Source organism: Solanum tuberosum, unplaced genomic scaffold, assembly GCF_000226075.1.
Source record: "Solanum tuberosum cultivar DM 1-3 516 R44 unplaced genomic scaffold, SolTub_3.0 scf00004, whole genome shotgun sequence".
NCBI lineage: Eukaryota > Viridiplantae > Streptophyta > Magnoliopsida > Solanales > Solanaceae > Solanum > Solanum tuberosum.
The window spans coordinates 299,270-318,922 of record NW_006238930.1 but is presented as its reverse complement, the minus strand read 5'-3'; the positions used below and the strand labels follow the sequence as shown (position 1 = coordinate 318,922).

The window sequence follows — 19,653 nt, the reverse complement described above, 5'->3', positions numbered from 1 at the left end:
AGCTCTTTTAAGGAAGGAAATGATGGGAATACCCTTGGTAGTCGAAGGGAACCACCACTTATATAGTATGATCGAAGTAAACCACCACCTATATAGTATGATAGTACGAAGTATGATGATGATATATAGTAAGTTGGTAGTCCAAGGGAACCACTACTTATATGGTATGATGAATATATATATATATAGTATGAAGTGTGATGATGATATATAGTAAGTTGGTAGTCCAAGGGAACCACTACTTATATGGTATGATGAATATATATATATATAGTATGAAGTGTGATGATGATATATAGTAAGTTGGTAGTCCAAGGGAACCACTACTTATATGGTATGATGAATATATATATATATAGTATGAAGTGTGATGATGATATATAGTAAGTTGGTAGTCCAAGGGAACCACGACTTATATAGTATGATAGAAGCTCTTTTAAGGAAGGAAATGATGGGAATACCCTTGGTAGTCGAAGGGAACCACCACTTATATAGTATGATGATGATGATGAAGAAAGAAATATTAATTAGCCCTACGTGGCCATTTTTGATTGGTTTGATAGTATTTGAGAGCAAAAAAAAAGAGTTAAAAGAAAGAAATATTAATTAGCCCCACGTGACAATTTTTGATTGGTTTGGTAGTAGTTGAGGAACCACCACTGATGATGATAATATGAAGTATGATGATGATATATAGTAAGTTGGTAGTCCAAGGGAACCACTACTTATATGGTATGATGAATATATATATATATAGTATGAAGTGTGATGATGATATATAGTAAGTTGGTAGTCCAAGGGAACCACCACTTATATAGTATGATCGAAGGAAACCACCACCTATATAGTATGATAGTACGAAGTATGATGATGATATATAGTAAGTAAAAAATAAATAATAAAATAGATAGAAGTAGAATAGAAAATAGAATATAATAGAAAGAAATAGAAAGTAGAAATAGAAAATATTATATAAAAGAAAGAAATATTAATAGAAGAAAAAGAAAGAAATATTAATAGAAGTGAAGGGTAATGTTGTCAAAGACACAATAATTTGGTAGTATTGAGGACTCACACTTATTAAATAGGATAGGAAGTAGTAGAATTTGCACAAGTAAATTTGATACTACACCAGTATAATCCTCCACTTTGTGGTAATGGTAAGTGTAATAATAAACAATTGTCTACATGGTGGATCCGTGACGCAATGGTAGCTCTTCCGCATTGTTGCCAATCATCAGAGTTAATCTAATTGGATATCGCGTAAATTTAGCAAGTCTTAATTTTTCTGTGAATTTTTGATATTTTTATTATTGTTCAAAATAAGTTTCATATTTGCCCTTTTTATTAATTAAGTTTTATATGTTTTAGGAGATAAATAACATTATTTACCACTTATATTTATAATAATAATAATTTAACAAAAGGACATTAGCAAAAAATATGATGTAAGTTATGTTTTGAATAATTTTCTTAATAAGGGTGTATTGCCGCGTCAATTTATTTATTACTTAACATAGAATAGAATAGAGGGAGGGAGTGTTAAATAACGTGTCAAATCACTTTCTATATTGGTTTAATGGTTTAAATTGCTTTTGGTCCCTTATGCTTTAGGAAAAAGATTAAGTGGTTTGGTACAAATTCTTATACTCCAATTCTGAGGTTATTAATTATTTCATCACTTTCAATTTACTGACTTATTTTTTTCTTTTCAATTTACTAAATATAAAAATAAATATTTTTTTTGAAAAAATTTAAGAAGTAAAGTAAAAATAGCTAAATTGAAATGGATGGAGTATCATTTACACATCGAGGAAACTCAAGGGAGCAAATGGAAAAAGAAGGAAGATTTGTACTCGACGACCTCAAAAGTCAATTGAGTGGGAACTTCCGACCAATTGCCATCTCTTTTCCAAAATGCCTTAATATCTACAAGACGACCTACTGCTATACTTCACTCGCTTCACCAAGACTTTCCCCAAAATAATCCATTTTGCAGTGTTACGTAGCAATGGCAGCAGCTCTCTTGGGAGGAGCTGCTTTGGGTCCAGTCTTCGAACTACTCCTCAAATCAGTTATTGATGTTGGTATACACATCGCCACTTTCCGTTCCAAATTCCTCAGCTTGAAAGAGACATTAATCTACATCAAACCAGTATTCGATGACATTAAGAGGCTAAGCAAGGTCCTAGACGGCCGAGATGAAGAAATAGACATGTTTAAGACGCAGTTGATGAAAGGTGAAGAGCTAGTCCTCAAGTGTTCCAAGATTAAACGCTACGACCCTTTGAAGAAGTGGAGTTACTCCAGGAAACTGACGAAGTTGGATAATTCACTAGTGAAGTTCTGCCAGATACACGGTTTAATTCAGGTGGTTAGGGATACTAAACAGATTCTGGTTAAGGTTAACGAAAATGGCAAGATATTGGAGGAGATTCACTCGATGGTGAGGAATGTTTCATTGACGAGATCCGGGAGTAGTATTGGATTTACAAATTCTAGTGGTTCTTCTGGATGGATGAATGGTTCTAGTTTTGGGTTTTCAGGATTGTCTGATGTGCCTCAAGTTTCTGATTCTATGGTTGGATTTGAAGTCCCACTTCATGAATTGAAACAGAAATTGAAGCTGCTTCAGGAGAAAGATAAAGTGCTGGTTCTTTCTGCTCCTCCTGGCTGTGGAAAAACTACTTTGGCAGCAAAGCTTTGTCAAGAGGATGATATCAAAGGTATTGTTTATTTATTGTTTGCCATGTTAAATGTTAGTATCTTACACTGTTATTGCTGTTAAATTAGTCCTTTCTAGTTTGTAAGAAGCATGCCTTTGTAACTTCAGTTAGCTAATTCTCTTGTTTGTCTTCGAATCACATGAACTTAAACGCTGCCTGGATTAATTTCCTTTTGACTTTATCGATTCTTACTATGTCTGTTTATCAGTTGAATTTTGATGTATGTGTTTTAGTCTTATGATAGGAACCAAAAATACTTCACACCAACATAAGGTTGTGTTTTCTTGTTAGGCAACGAAAACATAAATTGCGTTCTGGGTTGCTTCTGATGTGTGTGGAAGAAAGCCCTTCATACCTAAAGACTAGCTTGCTGACCCCATAAAAGGAGAAATATAGTATATTCTCTTTTTGCGATTCCACTTATTGGCTATGCAGATTATTGAAATTATGGCAAGACTAATTGATATTAATGCTGTATCATGTTCTTATGTTATATTAAGCTTCTTGCTGATTTTCAGCATATTTGATCTAATTGTCTCTTAATAGCCATATACAGGGACAACATCATTTTTGTCACTGTTACCAAAACACCAAACATCAAACGCATTGTTGGGGAAATCTTTGAGAAGAAAGGCTGCAGGGTCCCAGAGTTCGCTACTGAGCATGTTGCAATCTGCCGACTCAATAACTTCCTTGGGGGAATTACTAAGTGCTGGTTCTTTCTGCTCCTCCTGGCTGTGGAAAAACTACTTTGGCAGCAAAGCTTTGTCAAGAGGATGATATCAAAGGTATTGTTTATTTATTGTTTGCCATGTTAAATGTTAGTATCTTACACTGTTATTGCTGTTAAATTAGTCCTTTCTAGTTTGTAAGAAGCATGCCTTTGTAACTTCAGTTAGCTAATTCTCTTGTTTGTCTTCGAATCACATGAACTTAAACGCTGCCTGGATTAATTTCCTTTTGACTTTATCGATTCTTACTATGTCTGTTTATCAGTTGAATTTTGATGTATGTGTTTTAGTCTTATGATAGGAACCAAAAATACTTCACACCAACATAAGGTTGTGTTTTCTTGTTAGGCAACGAAAACATAAATTGCGTTCTGGGTTGCTTCTGATGTGTGTGGAAGAAAGCCCTTCATACCTAAAGACTAGCTTGCTGACCCCATAAAAGGAGAAATATAAAAAAATCTTTTTTTTGCGATTCCACTTATTGGCTATGCAGATTATTGAAATTATGGCAAGACTAATTGATATTAATGCTGTATCATGTTCTTATGTTATATTAAGCTTCTTGCTGATTTTCAGCATATTTGATCTAATTGTCTCTTAATAGCCATATACAGGGACAACATCATTTTTGTCACTGTTACCAAAACACCAAACATCAAACGCATTGTTGGGGAAATCTTTGAGAAGAAAGGCTGCAGGGTCCCAGAGTTCGCTACTGAGCATGTTGCAATCTGCCGACTCAATAACTTCCTTGGGGGAATTACTCAACCAATATTACTGGTACTGGATGATGTTTGGTCTGAATCAGAGTTCGTCATCGATCATCTTAAATTTCAGATACCTGATTTTAAGATTTTGGTCACTTCGAGATCTGTGTTCCCAAAATTTGATACATATAAATTAAATCTTTTGAGCGAGGAGGATGCAAAGGATCTCTTCTGCATTTCAGCTTTTAAAGATGGCAGACCTAATGTGCGACTTGATCTTGTTCATAAGGTAAAAGGCTATCTTCGTTTACAAAGGTCTTTTGACTAATTCTTTAGTTATGAATACATGTGAAATGTATATGTAAGACTCTATTGTGCATGTCCTAGAAACGTTAGAGAGTGAAAATGCATCTTTTCTAAAATAATACAGTTCGCAAATTCGTATAATTTTATAAATTTCTCTGCTTTGTGGATCTAAATGATGGCATGCAATGGCAGGTGGTGAGAAGTTGTGGCGGTTTTCCACTGGCTCTTAGAGTTGTAGGCCGTTCATTGTGTGGCGAGTTTGAGGTGACATGGGTTAACAGAGTAATGATGCAGTCTTGTGTTCCCAAAATTTGATACATATAAATTAAATCTTTTGAGCGAGGAGGATGCAAAGGATCTCTGCTGCATTTCAGCTTTTAAAGATAGCAGCCCTGATGCCTTGGATGAAAAAGCTCTTTACAGCAGAGAATCAACTACATTAAGAGACTGCTACCTTGATTTAGGATCATTTCCTGAAGATCATAGAATTCATCCTGCTGCTCTTTTGGATATGTGGGTGGAACGATACAATCTAGATGAAGACGGCATCACTGCAATGGCCATCTTCGTTGAACTTTCTTCACAAAACCTGGTTAATCTCGCCCTTGCAAGGTATAACTCTTCAATTTCGTCTTGCAACTGTGTTGTGTTTGCTACTTCATATTATGTGGAACCAAACTCGAAAAATGTTGAGCCGGGAGAAACAAAGAAGCAACAGAGTTAGACGGTCACATGTACACATTTGCTGACTATCTGTTTGTGTGCATCAATATTTAATGTGCTGAAGCCATGAAAATTCTTTTCCACCTTCTAAATTATTTTGGAGAAAATTATTACAGTAAATTTCATGAGATAAGAATAATAGTAACTCATAGAGTTCCACCAGTAGAACATTACAGTGGCTGGCTTCATTTTATCCTGGTTCCACCTTTTTGGTGTATACTCAACTTCTTCTGTGTCTCGGATCGTTGAACTTATCAATTTAGCTGATATCCTTGAATAGATTCCTTCTCGAATATCTGATTTAAACTTAGTTCATGCTGATTCACAGACAGGATGCACGAGCAGTTCTTGGCTTACATAACTTGCATTACATACAGCAGCATGATATGCTGAGAGAACTGGTCATCCACCAGTGTGATGAGAAGCCGGTAGAAGAGAGAATGAGAATATATATCAACATCAAGGGGAATGACTTTCCTAGGTGGTGGTTTGAACAAAGACTTCAACCACTTCAAGCAGAGGTTTTGTCTATTGTCACAGGTTTGTTATCCATCCCTTCTCCTCCTTTTCGGTCAAATATTGAGATGTCTTCTGTAGATTTGCTTCATCTTGTCTCTGCAATTTAATTACCACATCATGAATCCGAATTGCAGATGAAGATTTCTCCTCTAACTGGGATGATGTGCGATTTCCTAAAGTTGAAGTACTTGTGTTGAACTTTGAAACAAGGACCTACAACTTACCCCTTTTTATGGAGCAGATGAGCCAATTGAAGACACTGATTGTGACAAACAATGGTTTCTTCCCAGCCAATTTGAATAACTTTCAGCTTTGTTCTCTGCTGAATCTTAAGAGAATCAACCTGGAACGCATCTCTGTTACATCCATTTTCACAGCCAATCTGCAGCTACCAAATTTGCGCAAAATCTCCCTGAACATTTGTGAAATTGGGGAGGCATTTGAGAACTCTGCTGCCAAGATGCCTTACATGTGGCCAAAACTCGTTGAGATGAATATCGAGTACTGCAGCGATTTAACAAAAGTACCAGCTGAAATATGTGATCTTGTTGATCTTAAAAGGCTCAGCATCTGTTATTGTCACGAACTGGTTGCCCTTCCGGAAGAGCTTGGGAGATTGACAAATTTGGAAATACTAAGGCTTCATTCTTGCACAAATGTGGCTGAGTTGCCTAAGTCTATAGCAAAACTTAATAAATTAAAATTGCTTGATGTATATGATTGTGTGGCTATGGACAACTTGCCATTGGAAATGGATCAACTCTGTTCTTTACAGACTCTTTGCATGGGAAGTTCCCTAGGTATTGATAAGCTGCCCGATTCTCCGCAAAAACTAGTAAAGTTGGAAGATGTTGTATGTGATGAAGAAACAGCCTATTTATGGGAATACGTTAAGGAACATCTGAAGAATCTGAGAATCACTGTGATGGAGGAACATATCAATTTGAATTTGCTGCATAGATCATAATTTATCTGAGATGCTGCTGGAGCACTCACTATGGTGGAACTTGAATATGGGTGGATAAGGCAAAGCAAACACTGGAATAACTTGCAATTGGGTGGATAGTGCAAAGTAAACACTGGAATAACTTGATCAACAGTGACAAGTGATGGGTGTTTCTTGAGGCGACTTCCGGACTAGAACAAAACGAGCTGAAAGTAGCCAAAGGTGAGGGTTATAATAATTTCATCCAACACTGTTTCCAGTGAATTTGGAAAGATGCAGCTCAAGATTGGTTATTAGAAGCCGTCACTAGAGCTGGAATGCGGAAAAGCTAGTAGCACAAACAGACTGATGTAAGTTTAAACTTTACACTTTGTTTGGATGGTTGTTATCCATTATATTGTATTGTATTTTTATTTTAAATATAATGTTTGTTTTGATTGTTACTGTAAAATAATTATATTGTGTTGTTTAATCCATTGTTAGGCAATAATGAAAATATCGATTATTGTGATTGTGTCATTAACTAAATATTCTTTTCTTATTTCGCCTTTACTTATTATTTAATTATTCCATTTTATCCTTACCCTACCTTTTCATAGTAGCTCTACCTGGTATCTTACTTTTCTTATAGGTTCATCATTTAAATCATGGATACGATACAATACATTAGTAGGGCTCAAATATATTGATTTTTATTGAATTTGGATAGGGCTTTGGACCCTGATGTATTCCTACTTATGCATGTAAAACAGATGCTTCTTTGTTGAATGAAAGGAATATAGAATTCATTAGCAAAGAACCTTCCTCGCTGTTTTTGATTGTGTAGTTATAGATTGTTTTCCAAGAGAAATGCAACTTAATATTGAACTGAGTCGGACTTAAATGAAGTGAGAATTCTATTAATCAACCCAAACTTAGTTATGAATTGAGGCTTTTTGCTGTTGTGCACCTCGAGGATCATTACCTCCAATAATTTCTTGTACCAACACACCTCATGGTACAACCTAGGGGTGTCAAATGGGCGGGTTGGATTGAAATTGGAGATATTAAAATGGGTTGAAATTGAAATCGGATTGGGACTTGACCCGCCCAAGTGTACTTTGGGCTCAAATGGGCTAAAAAACGGGTTGGGTCTTAACCCACCCAATTTGACTTAATCACTTTTATACTCACAATTCGAATTTTAACTCAAGATATTCTTTTTTTTTTAAAGTAACAAATGGATAGATAAATCCTAAAAGATGTTAAATAGATTATAATTCTTACCTTTAATATAGAAACATATCTTAGTAAAGAGTTTTAAAATGAGTTGAAGTTGGAGATTGAATTGGGCTCAATTGAGGATTCTCTTAAAATGGATTAGGCTTGAATGGGTTGAGATTGAACTCAATTCAAATTATTTTGAGCCCAACCCTTAAAATTTTGGACGGATTGAGCGGGTTACCTATGTTTGGGTTCATTTTTGACACCCTAATTCAACCTTACGATAAAAGGTGTCTTAAGACTTTCGATGTCACTTGACCATTATAGGGAAAACGCACTTTACTACTAAGGAAATATAAATCAACCAGAAGGATTAGTTAGAACTATACAGAGGAAATTTTGTGCTAACAAACATAGTCATACACAAGCCCTAAGACTATAAGCATCTAACTTACAAAAAACAGAAAGAGCACATGATTTGTTTGACACAAATGCATATAAGAAAGTACAAGAGTTACAACACTGTATGACATTATAAAAAGATTATGAACTCAAGTATGGAAACTCCATTACTTTTCAGCCAATTCCTCCCTAATGGTGATAGAAGAAATAATTCATGGGCATACTAAAAGCCCCTTCCAGGATAATAACTTGACTAATTACAAACATTGTAAATACCCCCTGTTCTTGTTACTGAGCATTCAACAATCACCAAGCCTTGCACACCAACAAGTCCACAAATGTTCTCGTAAGGTTGCGGATACAACTTCCTTTTCACAAGCATGGCATGCACTCACATTGCATATATGATCTCCCCGCTGCTATCAATATCAAGATCAGGCTCTGAATCCAAGTCATCCATGTCATCGTCCATCATTTCCAAGTTATACAAGCCAATTGGTGGTACTGTTGCCTCTGAGATTATTTGCATGATCGTATCAATGCTCTGCATTGGTTGATCGGGTTCTTCAAACTGGTCACTAGTCATCTTATCGTCTATTAAGTCCGTTGGAAGATTCTTCAAAACCATACATGATTTCTGATTTGATTTCTGATTTCAGGCATTGTGATCCTCTGTGCCATGTGCAAAGGAAGATAACTTAAGCATAAGTGACAACTACAATCTATATTATCTTCAAGACTACTATGTTACACCCTTTTTGCAATATCTCAAAATGTTTTTCACACCTAAAGAAACTACAAAATTCTGGTGATTGTTCTCCTCTTCCCAGTTTAAGTTCCTATAACTAGTGTATGTATTTCCTACTATTACAAGTACAATACACTAGTCAAATTATATTCTTCAACCTCCTGCCAGTCAAACAGGTCTGTATAAGAAGGAACTTGGAACAACATATTTAAAGAGATGCCTTAAATACAACAATAGGCAAGATTGGTTCAGATCATAATTGAAGTCCCAAAGCAATCACAACAGAAACATTCCAAAACTCCATCTACTCACTTCTGTGTACTGATTACTCTTAAAACCTCACTAACCTGTGCCGGATCTCCAACAAAGATCCTTGAGATTAAGTGGCGACATTCCTCAGATATCTGAATGTTCTCAGGAACAGAATACTGCACGCTTAGTAGACCTTAGAAGGTGCTATGTAGTCCTTCATCCAAACAGGCTGCTTAGTAGTTCTGGAGGTGTGTCTAACAGGGGGTGAAATAATGGGAGTACTATCAGCATGAGAAGTGGATTCAGGAGAAGAGTTTTCAAGTGTAGTAATAGGGGTTGCAGCAGGAGTAACAACAACAGTGTCAAGATTATTATCAACAGGCAGCAATTCAGTGTCACATTCATCAGCACATTCTTCAAACAAGGCAGAGTCAGGTATCATGGAAACTGATTGATGGACTACTTCATTTGAGTGATGAGCAAAAGGAAAATTATGTCCTTTAAAGACTACATCCCTACTGACAAAAAAAGACTTGGTAGTAATCTCCATTAACAAATAACCCTTCTGAGTCTCAGAATACCCCATCAGGACTGCTGGCTTTGCTCTTTCTGCAAACTTATCACCTTTTGGTATAGAGGAAGCATAACATAGATAACCAATGATTCTCAAATGAATTCGGGATGGAGGCTTAGAATGCAACACTTCATAGGGAGTCTTTCCAGCCACAGCTACAGAAGGCAATCTATTTAGCAAATATACAGCTGCAAGCACACATATTCCCCAGTACTTGATGGGCATTTTGGACTCAAATCTGATTGCTCTAGCTACATTAAGTATATGTCTATGTTTTCTTTCAACTGTTCCATTTGGTTGTGGTGAGTGCACACAACTACTCTGATGTATTATGCCTAGATCTTTGAACAAAACTGAGCATTGAGAATTAAAAAAATTTGTACCATTGTCAGATCGGATAATCTTGACATGTGCATCAAACTGAGCTTTTATCATTATCAGAAAGTTCTTAATTGCCACAATTGTTTCAGATTTAAGCTGGAACAAATGAATCCACGTATACCTACTACAATCATCCACCACGGTAAGAAAATATTGTTTCTTATCAAAGGTAGGAACCTTATAAGGTCCCCACAAATCCATGTGCACAATATCAAAAGGTAAACTAGCTCTAGAAGAACTGATAGGAAAAGACAATCGAGTCTGTTTGGCTAGAGGACACACCGAACAATTTTGCAGCAACTCACTATCACTATCATTCCTCAAGAGATTCAAATGCTTCATGACCTGAACAGAGGGGTGTCCAAGTCGTTTATGCCATAGATTGCAATCCTGAATGGGTAGTGTAGCTGCTAACTTTTGTGTACCAGGAATTGATTTATACTTCTGATTAAATCCATTCTCCTTTCTGTAGATGTATAGACCACCATCTTCTCTACCAATCCCCTTCACCTTGCCACTGTGAAGGTCCTGAAATACACAGAAATCAGGATAAAAGGAAACAATACATGATAATTCCTTGGTGAGTTTGGACACTGATAGCAGATTAAACCTGGATTTGGGTACATACAACACATTTTGTACTACTTCATTTTCAAATACAGGAGCAATCCCAATATGTGAAATGGGAACTGATGTTCCTGTGGGCAAGTTCACCTTATCACCTCTTGTTATGTTAACATTACTCTCTGTCATTAGATGTCTATTAGCTGCTACATGATGAGTGGCACCTGCATCCACTATCCAATCACTTGAAAAAATGCTAGACATTAAGCAGTTAGCATTACCTGTATTATTGCCAGAAGTCTCATGTGTATCCTTATGAAGCATCCCCAAGATCTGATGGTATTCATCATCAGTAAAGCCATGTCGTTTTTGTCATAAAAGCATTATTCATAGCATGGCTGGATGAAGCAGTTTGATCTGGTTCATTAAGCTTCCCTGAGACATTGTTTGCTGAATGAAATGGTTGAGGTCCATTGTGACCAGGTTGACCTCCATTTGTGCCATAAGGGTGACCTCCATTTGTGCCATAATTTTGTGTCCTTCCTCTTTTATTTCCATAGTCATTTCTCTTCTTCTGTTTCCAGTAACTATGATAACCAATCAGCTTGTAGCAATTATCCTCTGTATGGCCAGTAAAATGACAGTAATCGCATTGTACCTTCCTTCCTCTAAATTGTTGATTATTCTGATTATAAGTCGAATTTCTACTAGATTGCATAATCACAGGATCAGGACTTTCAGTGACATTAACTAAGCAAGCAGAGTGTTGGATTTCATCCTCAATTACAATAGCATAAGCCTGATTAATAGTTGGAGTTACACTTTTTAACAGAATTTATCGACGAGCCTAATTGTATGAGTCATTCAAACCACTCAAAAATTGTATCAATCTCAACTGATATAAATGGTCTACTTAATCCTTGGATCTAGCACATTCATAGCTTGGAGAAGGAACTACAGCATCATATTCACTCCAGAGGTTTTTCAATTTGCTAAAATAAGTAGAGATGGAATCCATACCTTGCGATAGAGTAGTAATTTCCCGATGCAATTCAAAACGTTCCTTCAAATCCTCCCAAACTTTATGAGCACTCGTAGCATAGACTATGCCACCAAGGAGATCCTCAACTACTGTGTTCATCAGCCATGATAGTACGATAGCATTGCAGGTTTCCCACTGTTCCTGCCATTCGTCTTTGCACGATTCCTTTAAACAGACACCTGTTACAAATCCAAATTTCCTTTTTCCTAGAAGAGCAATCCTCATTGACCTGCTCCATATTCCGTAATTATCATATCCTGTGAGCTTGATGGGGATGATCATTGCACCTGATGTATCAGAAGGTCCTATGTACAAAGGATGAGTATAATCAATTTTTGTAGTTGCCATATCAAACAACAATTCTCAGCAAATGAAAAAACAAACGAAACTCTAGCACAGCCTACATCGCTGGCTCTGATACCATGTGAAAGAATGAACTAACAAGTTCCAAATTCCATTGACGGAGCTTCTAATCGTCTAAGAACAGTGAAGATGAAACAGAGAAAATGAAACTGATATTATTGAAGTTCAAACTGATATGTACATAGCCACCTCTTATATATAGAAGTGTGTGATGAATACAAGTAGAAATACATGAACCTTCTACACATACTAACCACTATTGTAACCTTCTAACAGAATATACAACTAACTGCTTACGTGTACTAACTAATTAACCTATATGGAATTTAACATTTCGTGAATCGGTTGAGAATAGCCTGAGTTTTCTGTTTAGCGTGAGTACCAAGAGAGAGTGGTTCGTCTTTGCGGGGACTCTAGCTTCGTTGGGATTGCTTTCGGTTGTGGCAAGTTACTTTGATTTACTTACGCTTCTCTACATTGGTAATTACTACACTACTTATATGATGATTAAGTAGTAATAATCAGTCTACTAATTTACCTACGTACTTATGTTTTAGTACTATATAAGTGTGTGGGTTTAAGGAGTATATCTGGTAATGCAGGGATTGTGGTGGGGCTGACTGTACCAGTTGTATATGTGAAATATGAAGACAAGATTAAGGACTTGGGGCAGCGAGTAAGGGTCCGATGCCACATACATAACAGTGCAGTGACGGAGAGATGTCATATGTATTACCGCACCATTGCGGAGAGGGTGAAGAAAATGAAGAGCAAGCTGCAGCAGAAGAAAAAAAATGAGTAGTCGGTATTTATTAGCATACTAATTTCTGAACACGTGCTCTGCACGTGTATCCCATGCATCGATACACATTTTTTTAAGTAATATAAGCAGCAGTAATATTGGTAAATAATAAGTTACACAAAAATCCATTTGAAACATACAAGCCTGAACATGATTGTAAATACAGTTTGAGTTTGTCAAATATCATAACTAAATTTAGCTAGACAATTAAGCATGATGTGTACATATACCACAAGCCAATAAAAATGTGATGTATAATTTTGGTCCATCCATTCGTATAGCATATTTATTTCATATATTTGATACATTAATCTATAATATCAATATATATAAATTTATTTATTGTGGGATTCAATCCATAATGAATGTCACTGTTTAAAAGAGAAATAGAAAACTGCAAACCACAACAAAGACATATTTGAATAGAAAAATCAAAATATTTTAGTATGTCAATACTCATGCATCTTGATTGAAGCTATGCAACGTCATAACAATTTAAAGGCTCAATGGAAGCTCTCTTTCTCGACTCATGTCAAAAAAATAGATTGAACCTTTACTCGCATAATTTTTTCTACTTCAAAGGCATCAAATTTGAAACACTTTTTCTTTTAGCCAAAAGGTTTCCGAAATAGGTATATAAAACTTTATTTGCAAAACAGAATAAGTGATCAACTTTAGTTAAGAGTAGTTCTACAAAGAAGGGAAAAAAACTTGTTTTCATCTTCTCTATAGTGCAAAGTTTGCACATCTCGTGATGCTAAATTCTCAGGCTCATTGCACTGCAAAAATTAGTGCATCCAAAAGAATAAGAAAAAGCTTTATACTCAACCAAAGTTTGGTTACCAAACTGTTATATCAAAGAAGTCAATGTTAAATAAAAGTAGCTTCATACTGAAACACAATATTGTGCTTTTTATTAGTAAAATCATGTTATGGCCAAACAAACTCGGCAATATTTATAAAATTGAAATATAAAATAGCTACAATAATTAATTAAAACTTCAAGTACAATATGGATCATCTCTATGAACTGAATGAGGGAAACAAAGAAAAAGAGCATAAAAGATTCATATATTCTTACCATGAAATTTGATCAATAATTAAATTTTGCAATAAAATTAATGTAATTGTCATAACATTTCTACAGTATGAGCTTGGCAAAAAACAACATTTATTCAAGAAACGATATAGAATTGTCTAGAAAGGGAAAATTGTGTAGTCTTGGAGGAGTAGTTCTCTCAATTTTGGAAGAGAACATGTTCCTTTTTAGCAGTGACAACATAAGATATAAAGGGGGTGTAGAGATTTAATAGAATGTAGAGGGGTGTAATTAATTTTCAAACTGATATTATTAATTGAGGGATTACACTTTTCAAAGTGATTTTAATAAGAAGAAACTTTTGGGTTTACAAAATTATGAATATAAGCAGCTAGGCTACGTTTTTTTCACTTTAAAAAAATCACCTTTTAAATGGATGTAGCATATAATTTATGTTGAATTTGTTGTAATTCTTTTCAAATTCTTCAATGGTTTGGAGCAGTAAAACTTCTTTTTCCTAATTTAACTTTTTTTAATCTTTATTTGAATGCACATTTACATCTTTATCCAAAAAAATGTTGGAGTAAATTTTGATTGAAGGATAAAAGTGTCATTTAACTTTATATGGATATTTTTGTAATTCAACTTTTTAACTTGGAGGCTTTCCACCTTTAGTAATTAGTAATTAGTAATATATATTATGATGATATAATATGATAATGATAATTAAATTAAATATACATATAGATTATAGATGATAAATATTATTAAATTAGATATTTTAATTAGGAATTAATCTAAGGAAAATGCAAAAGTCATTCACATTTTATTAAAATGATACATTAATATTAAATTAATAATTAAATGCTTTTATAACATTTTAATTTATAGTAGAGGTAAAATCGTAATTCAACTTTTAACTTTTTTTGTTCCTACTTATAATAATAAATTGATTTCAAGGTTTTTACAAATGATCAACATTATAGGATTGGAGTTCTCGTCTGCTTACTCTTGTAACTAGACTAGATAATATTGGCTCGTAATACTTCTGTGACAAGCGTGTTTCCAAATGATTTTTGGCTGTTGCGTAAAGTGTTATTTGCATAAATTAAGTCACTAAACTAAGTAGAGAGTGCAATTTCGCTTTCCAAGTGATAAGGTTGGCTTTTAAAGGGGCAAGTTGATTCCAGATAATAGGGTCTGGAGCTAAAAGGGTAAAAATTTTTCTTTAAAAAATAAAAATGGCACATAAATTTTTTTTTTAACCAAAAGGGTAAAATCGCTGTCGTCGGGAGCGATTTTAATCTGACAAAGAAATAAAAAAGTAAAATCACTGCTTTGTTTAAGAAATTAAAAAAAAAAGTTTTGAAGTTATATCGCTGCTATAGCAGGGATTTTGTTTAAGAATTTTTTTTTTTTAAAAAATAAAAAATCCTACCTTTGCAAAGAATTTAATAAAATTTTAAAAAAAAATTAAAACTGAAGGCAGCGATTTTCATAAAAAGCTTTTTTTTTTTTAAATCTTTACCCTTTCAGCGATTTTAATGAAAAAAAATAAAATTAAAACAGAGGCAGCGATTTTTTCTTTAAAAAACTTATTTTTTTTTAATTGCTGCCGCCGGAAATTTATGTAATTTAAAACTTGTTCTTTATGTTTTTTTTTTTAATTCCTTAACAAAAAATTGCTGCTTTTCACTTTTAATTTTTTTATTATATAAAGATGCTGCTATAGCAGCGAGTTTAAAGAAATAATGAATTTTTTATTTTTTTTGAGAAAAGGCAGCGATTTTTATTTCTTTTAACGGTCAATTTTTGTCAGAAGAAAATCGCTCCGTTAGGAGCGATTTTCCCCCTTTTGATTAATTTTTTTTTGTATGTGCCGTTTTTATTTTTTGAAGGGAGAAAATAACCCTTTTGGCTTCAGACTCCCAGATAAGATGTTTATTAAAACATATCAAATAAGCATGTGTTGACCAGTAATAGAGGATCGTACTGATATCCTCCGAGCTTTGCAACACAGTCCTTATTTATACTTGTTTAGAATGGCAGTAACTTTTGAACGAAGAAACTTTTCCTTCAACTAATGTTAACTAATCATACATTGAGAATGAAATCTCAAGCAAAAAGATCTCAACATATTTACAGCAAACATCTTTAAGCAAAACAAATACTACTTCTCATTGGAATTACGTTAAAATAAGAAGAGCATCAATAATGAAGCAATATATGTGGTACATATAGGAAAATGACACTAACAACATTGGACTGCAGGAATACAAATTTTTCTGAAGGACACCAAGTGTGAGCCTATATGCTCCAACCTCGATGCACATGTTTATCACATACTTGTGTCTGTGGGTTGCAGCGGAACGCTTGATTGCAGAGGCAGACATCAAGCAATGGTTGACGATGAATAAGGAAACGAGGTACCATCCCGACGATACGATAGACAGGGCAAGCTTAGCATCCGAATTTCCCCCATAACTCAGGGGTAGTTCATATCTTATTTACAAATCTCTTTTGTTATTAATTTCTTGTTATATCACTATATTAGCAATTGTAAATGATCTATACTATCAAATCTTCCAATGAAGTTATTCTAAATGCTTATGGAATTAGTTGAATTGCTAATCTTTTACCTGCGAAGTTTCAGGTACAAAACTCATCACACGAAGCTTGCCTAAAAGGCACAACGGTAATTCTTTTCCCTATGTATTCATACAACCTCCTCAAAACTATGGCTAATCAAAAGCAAAATGTGTCTTTTCCTTCCCTTTACATATATAAATAGCCAAGTTGTGGTGCCTTAACAAAATGTATTCTAATTTAATCCTAATATTAGTCTTTGAACATCAATAAAGATATCGTTAAATACAAAGGTTACTATGTGGACCACCGCTTTGGTAACTGATGACAATTTCTACACTTACATCTACATATTTATTATTTTTAGGAAAACACTTAACTGGCAGAACTCTAATTAGTTGGGGGTTGTGTCTCAACATTGAAGTTTAGTTCGTTTTATTTTTTATTGCGTCTTCTCAAATTCAAACTTCATCACCCCATAAAACTAAATCTAAAACCAAAGCTTTATAAATCGGTTCAGCCAAATGTGATGAAGCTCTGTAGAGGAAAACATGTGTAGGAAAAAAACAAATGCGATGAAGCTCTGAAGAGAACCACTTATCACAAGAAATCAGATCTAAAAAAAAAGAAGAGGAAGAAGAAAAAATTACCTTGAAATTGAAGAGTACTTGAAAAGATTGAAGAGAAATAGCTCTGCCTTTTCCTTTTCAATAGATGAAGATTCGTGGAAAGCAGACATGGAGTCACGCACATAAACCCAAGGACACACAACCACGTGGAGTAAGCAGAAGGTGGGACAACAGGTTGAATTTACCACAATACCCTCAGCTAATAAAAAAAAGATCACAAGCAGACATGTTGATACCTCAAATTATACCCACTCTTCTAATATACGTAGTAGAATTTGCACAAGTAAATTTGATACTAGACCAGTATAATCCTCCACTTTGTTGTAAGTGTAATAATAAACAATTGTCAACATGGTGGATCCGTGACGCAATGGTAGCTCTTCCGCATTGTTGCCAATCATCAGAGTTAATCTAATTGGATATTGCTTAAATTTAGCAAGTTTTAATTTTTCTGTGAATTTTTGATATTTTTATTATTGTTCAAAATAAGTTTCATATTTGCCCTTTTTTATTAATTAAGTTTTATATGTTTTAGGAGATAAATTACATTATTTATCACTTATATTTATAATAATAATAATTTAACAAAAGGACATTAGCAAAAAATATGACGCAAGTTATGTTTTGAATAATTTTCTTAATAGGGGTGTATTGTGCGTCAATTTACTTAACATAGAATAGAGGGAATGTTAAATAACGTGTCAAATCACTTTCTATATTGGTTTAAATTGCTTTTGGTCCCTTATGCTTTAGGAAGAAAATTAAGTGGTTTGGTACAAATTCTTATACTCCAATTCTGAGGTTATTAATTATTTCATCACCTTCAATTTACTGACTTATTTTTTTCTTTTCAATTTACTAAATATAAAAATAAATATTTTTTTGAAAAAATTTAAGAAGTAAAGTAAAAATAGCTAAATTGAAATGGATGGAGTATCATGTACACATCGAAGAAACTCAAGGGAGCAAATGGAAAAGAAAGGAAGATTTGTACTCGACGACCTCAAAAGTCAATTGAGTCGGAAACTTCCGACCAATTGCCGTCTTTTTTCCAAAATCATTCTCACCAATGAATGCCTTAATATCTACAAGACGACCTACTGCAATACTTCACTCGCTTCACCAAGACTTTCCCCAAAATAATCCATTTTGTAGTGTTATGTAGCAATGGCAGCAGCTCTCTTGGGAGGAGCTGCTTTGGGTCCAGTTTTCGACCTACTCCTAAAATCAGTTATTGATGTTGGTATACACATCGCCACTTTCCGTTCCAAATTCCTCAGCTTGAAAGAGACATTAATCTACATCAAACCAGTATTCGATGACATTGAGAGGCTAAGCAAGGTCCTAGACGGCCGAGATGAAGAAATAGACATGTTTAAGAAGCTGTTGATGAAAGGTGAGGAGCTAGTCCTCAAGTGTTCCAAGATTAAACGCTGCGACCCTTTGAAGAAGCGGAGTTACTCCAAGAAACTGACGAAGTTGGATTATTCACTAGTGAAGTTCTGCCAGATACACGGTTTAATTCAGGTGGTTAGGGATACTAAACAGATTCTGGTTAAGGTTAACGAAAATGGCAAGATATTGGAGGAGATTCACTCGATGGTGAGGAATGTTTCATTGACGAGATCCGGGAGTAGTATTGGATTTACAAATTCTAGTGGTTCTTCTGGGTGGATGAATGGTTCTAGTTTTGGGTTTTCTAGGATTGTCTGATGTGCCTCAAGTTTCTGATTCTATGGTTGGATTTGAAGTTCCACTTCATGAATTGAAACAGAAATTGAAGCTGCTTCAGGAGAAGGATAAAGTGCTGGTTCTTTCTGCTCCTCCTGGCTGTGGAAAAAACTACTTTGGCAGCAAAACTTTGTCAAGAGGATGATATCAAAGGTATTGCTTAGTTATTGTTTGCCATGTTAAATGTTAGTATCTTACACTGTTGTTGCTGTTAAATTAGTCCTTTCTACTTTGTAAGATGCGTGCCTTTGTAACTTCAGTTAGCTAATTCGCCTGTTTGTCTTTGAATCACAAGAACTTAAACGCTGCTTGGATTAATTTCCTTTTGACTTTTCCGATTCTTACTATGTCGGTTTATCAGTTGAATTTTGATGCATGTGTTTTAGTTTTATGATTGCATAGGATGATAGGAACCAAAAATACTTCACACGAACATAAGGTTGTGTTTTCTTGTTAGGCAAAGAAAACATAAATTGCGTTCTGGGTTGCTTCATTCACACGAACATAAGGTTGTGTTTTCTTGTTAGGCAACGAAAACATAGATTGTGTTCTGGGTTGCTTCTGATGTGTGTAGAAGAAAGCCCTTCATACTTAAAGACTAGCTTGCTGACCCCATAAAAGGAGAAATATAGTATATTCTTTTTTTGCGATTCCACTTATTGGCTATGCAGATTATTGA

At 34.7% G+C, this 19,653-nt stretch overlaps 2 protein-coding genes across 3 annotated transcripts in view; both read left to right on the top strand.

Moving 5' to 3' along the window:
• Positions 1-1,846: 1,846 nt before the first annotated feature.
• LOC102593177 (probable disease resistance protein At5g66900) overlaps positions 1,847-19,653 on the top strand; it is a 20,590-nt gene continuing 2,783 nt past the window's right edge. Inside the window, exons 1-6 of one of the 2 annotated variants that reach the window (XM_006338164.2) lie at positions 1,847-2,653; positions 3,442-3,514; positions 4,062-4,341; positions 4,780-5,082; positions 5,522-5,733; positions 5,847-7,156. In XM_006338164.2, the coding sequence (XP_006338226.1) occupies positions 2,012-2,653; positions 3,442-3,514; positions 4,062-4,341; positions 4,780-5,082; positions 5,522-5,733; positions 5,847-6,679 (2,343 nt within the window). In that variant the 5' untranslated portion in view covers positions 1,847-2,011 and the 3' untranslated portion in view covers positions 6,680-7,156. Of the gene's footprint in view, positions 2,654-3,441; positions 3,515-4,061; positions 4,342-4,779; positions 5,083-5,521; positions 5,734-5,846; positions 7,157-19,653 lie in introns of those variants that run through there. The other variant, XM_006338163.2, reaches the window with a different exon arrangement.
• Positions 18,229-19,653, top strand: part of LOC107059605 (protein DA1-related 5-like) — a 26,291-nt gene continuing 24,866 nt past the window's right edge. Inside the window, exon 1 of the mRNA XM_015306306.1 lies at positions 18,229-19,127. Coding sequence (XP_015161792.1) covers positions 18,411-18,956 — 546 coding nt within the window. The 5' untranslated portion in view covers positions 18,229-18,410 and the 3' untranslated portion in view covers positions 18,957-19,127. The remainder of the gene's footprint in view (positions 19,128-19,653) is intronic.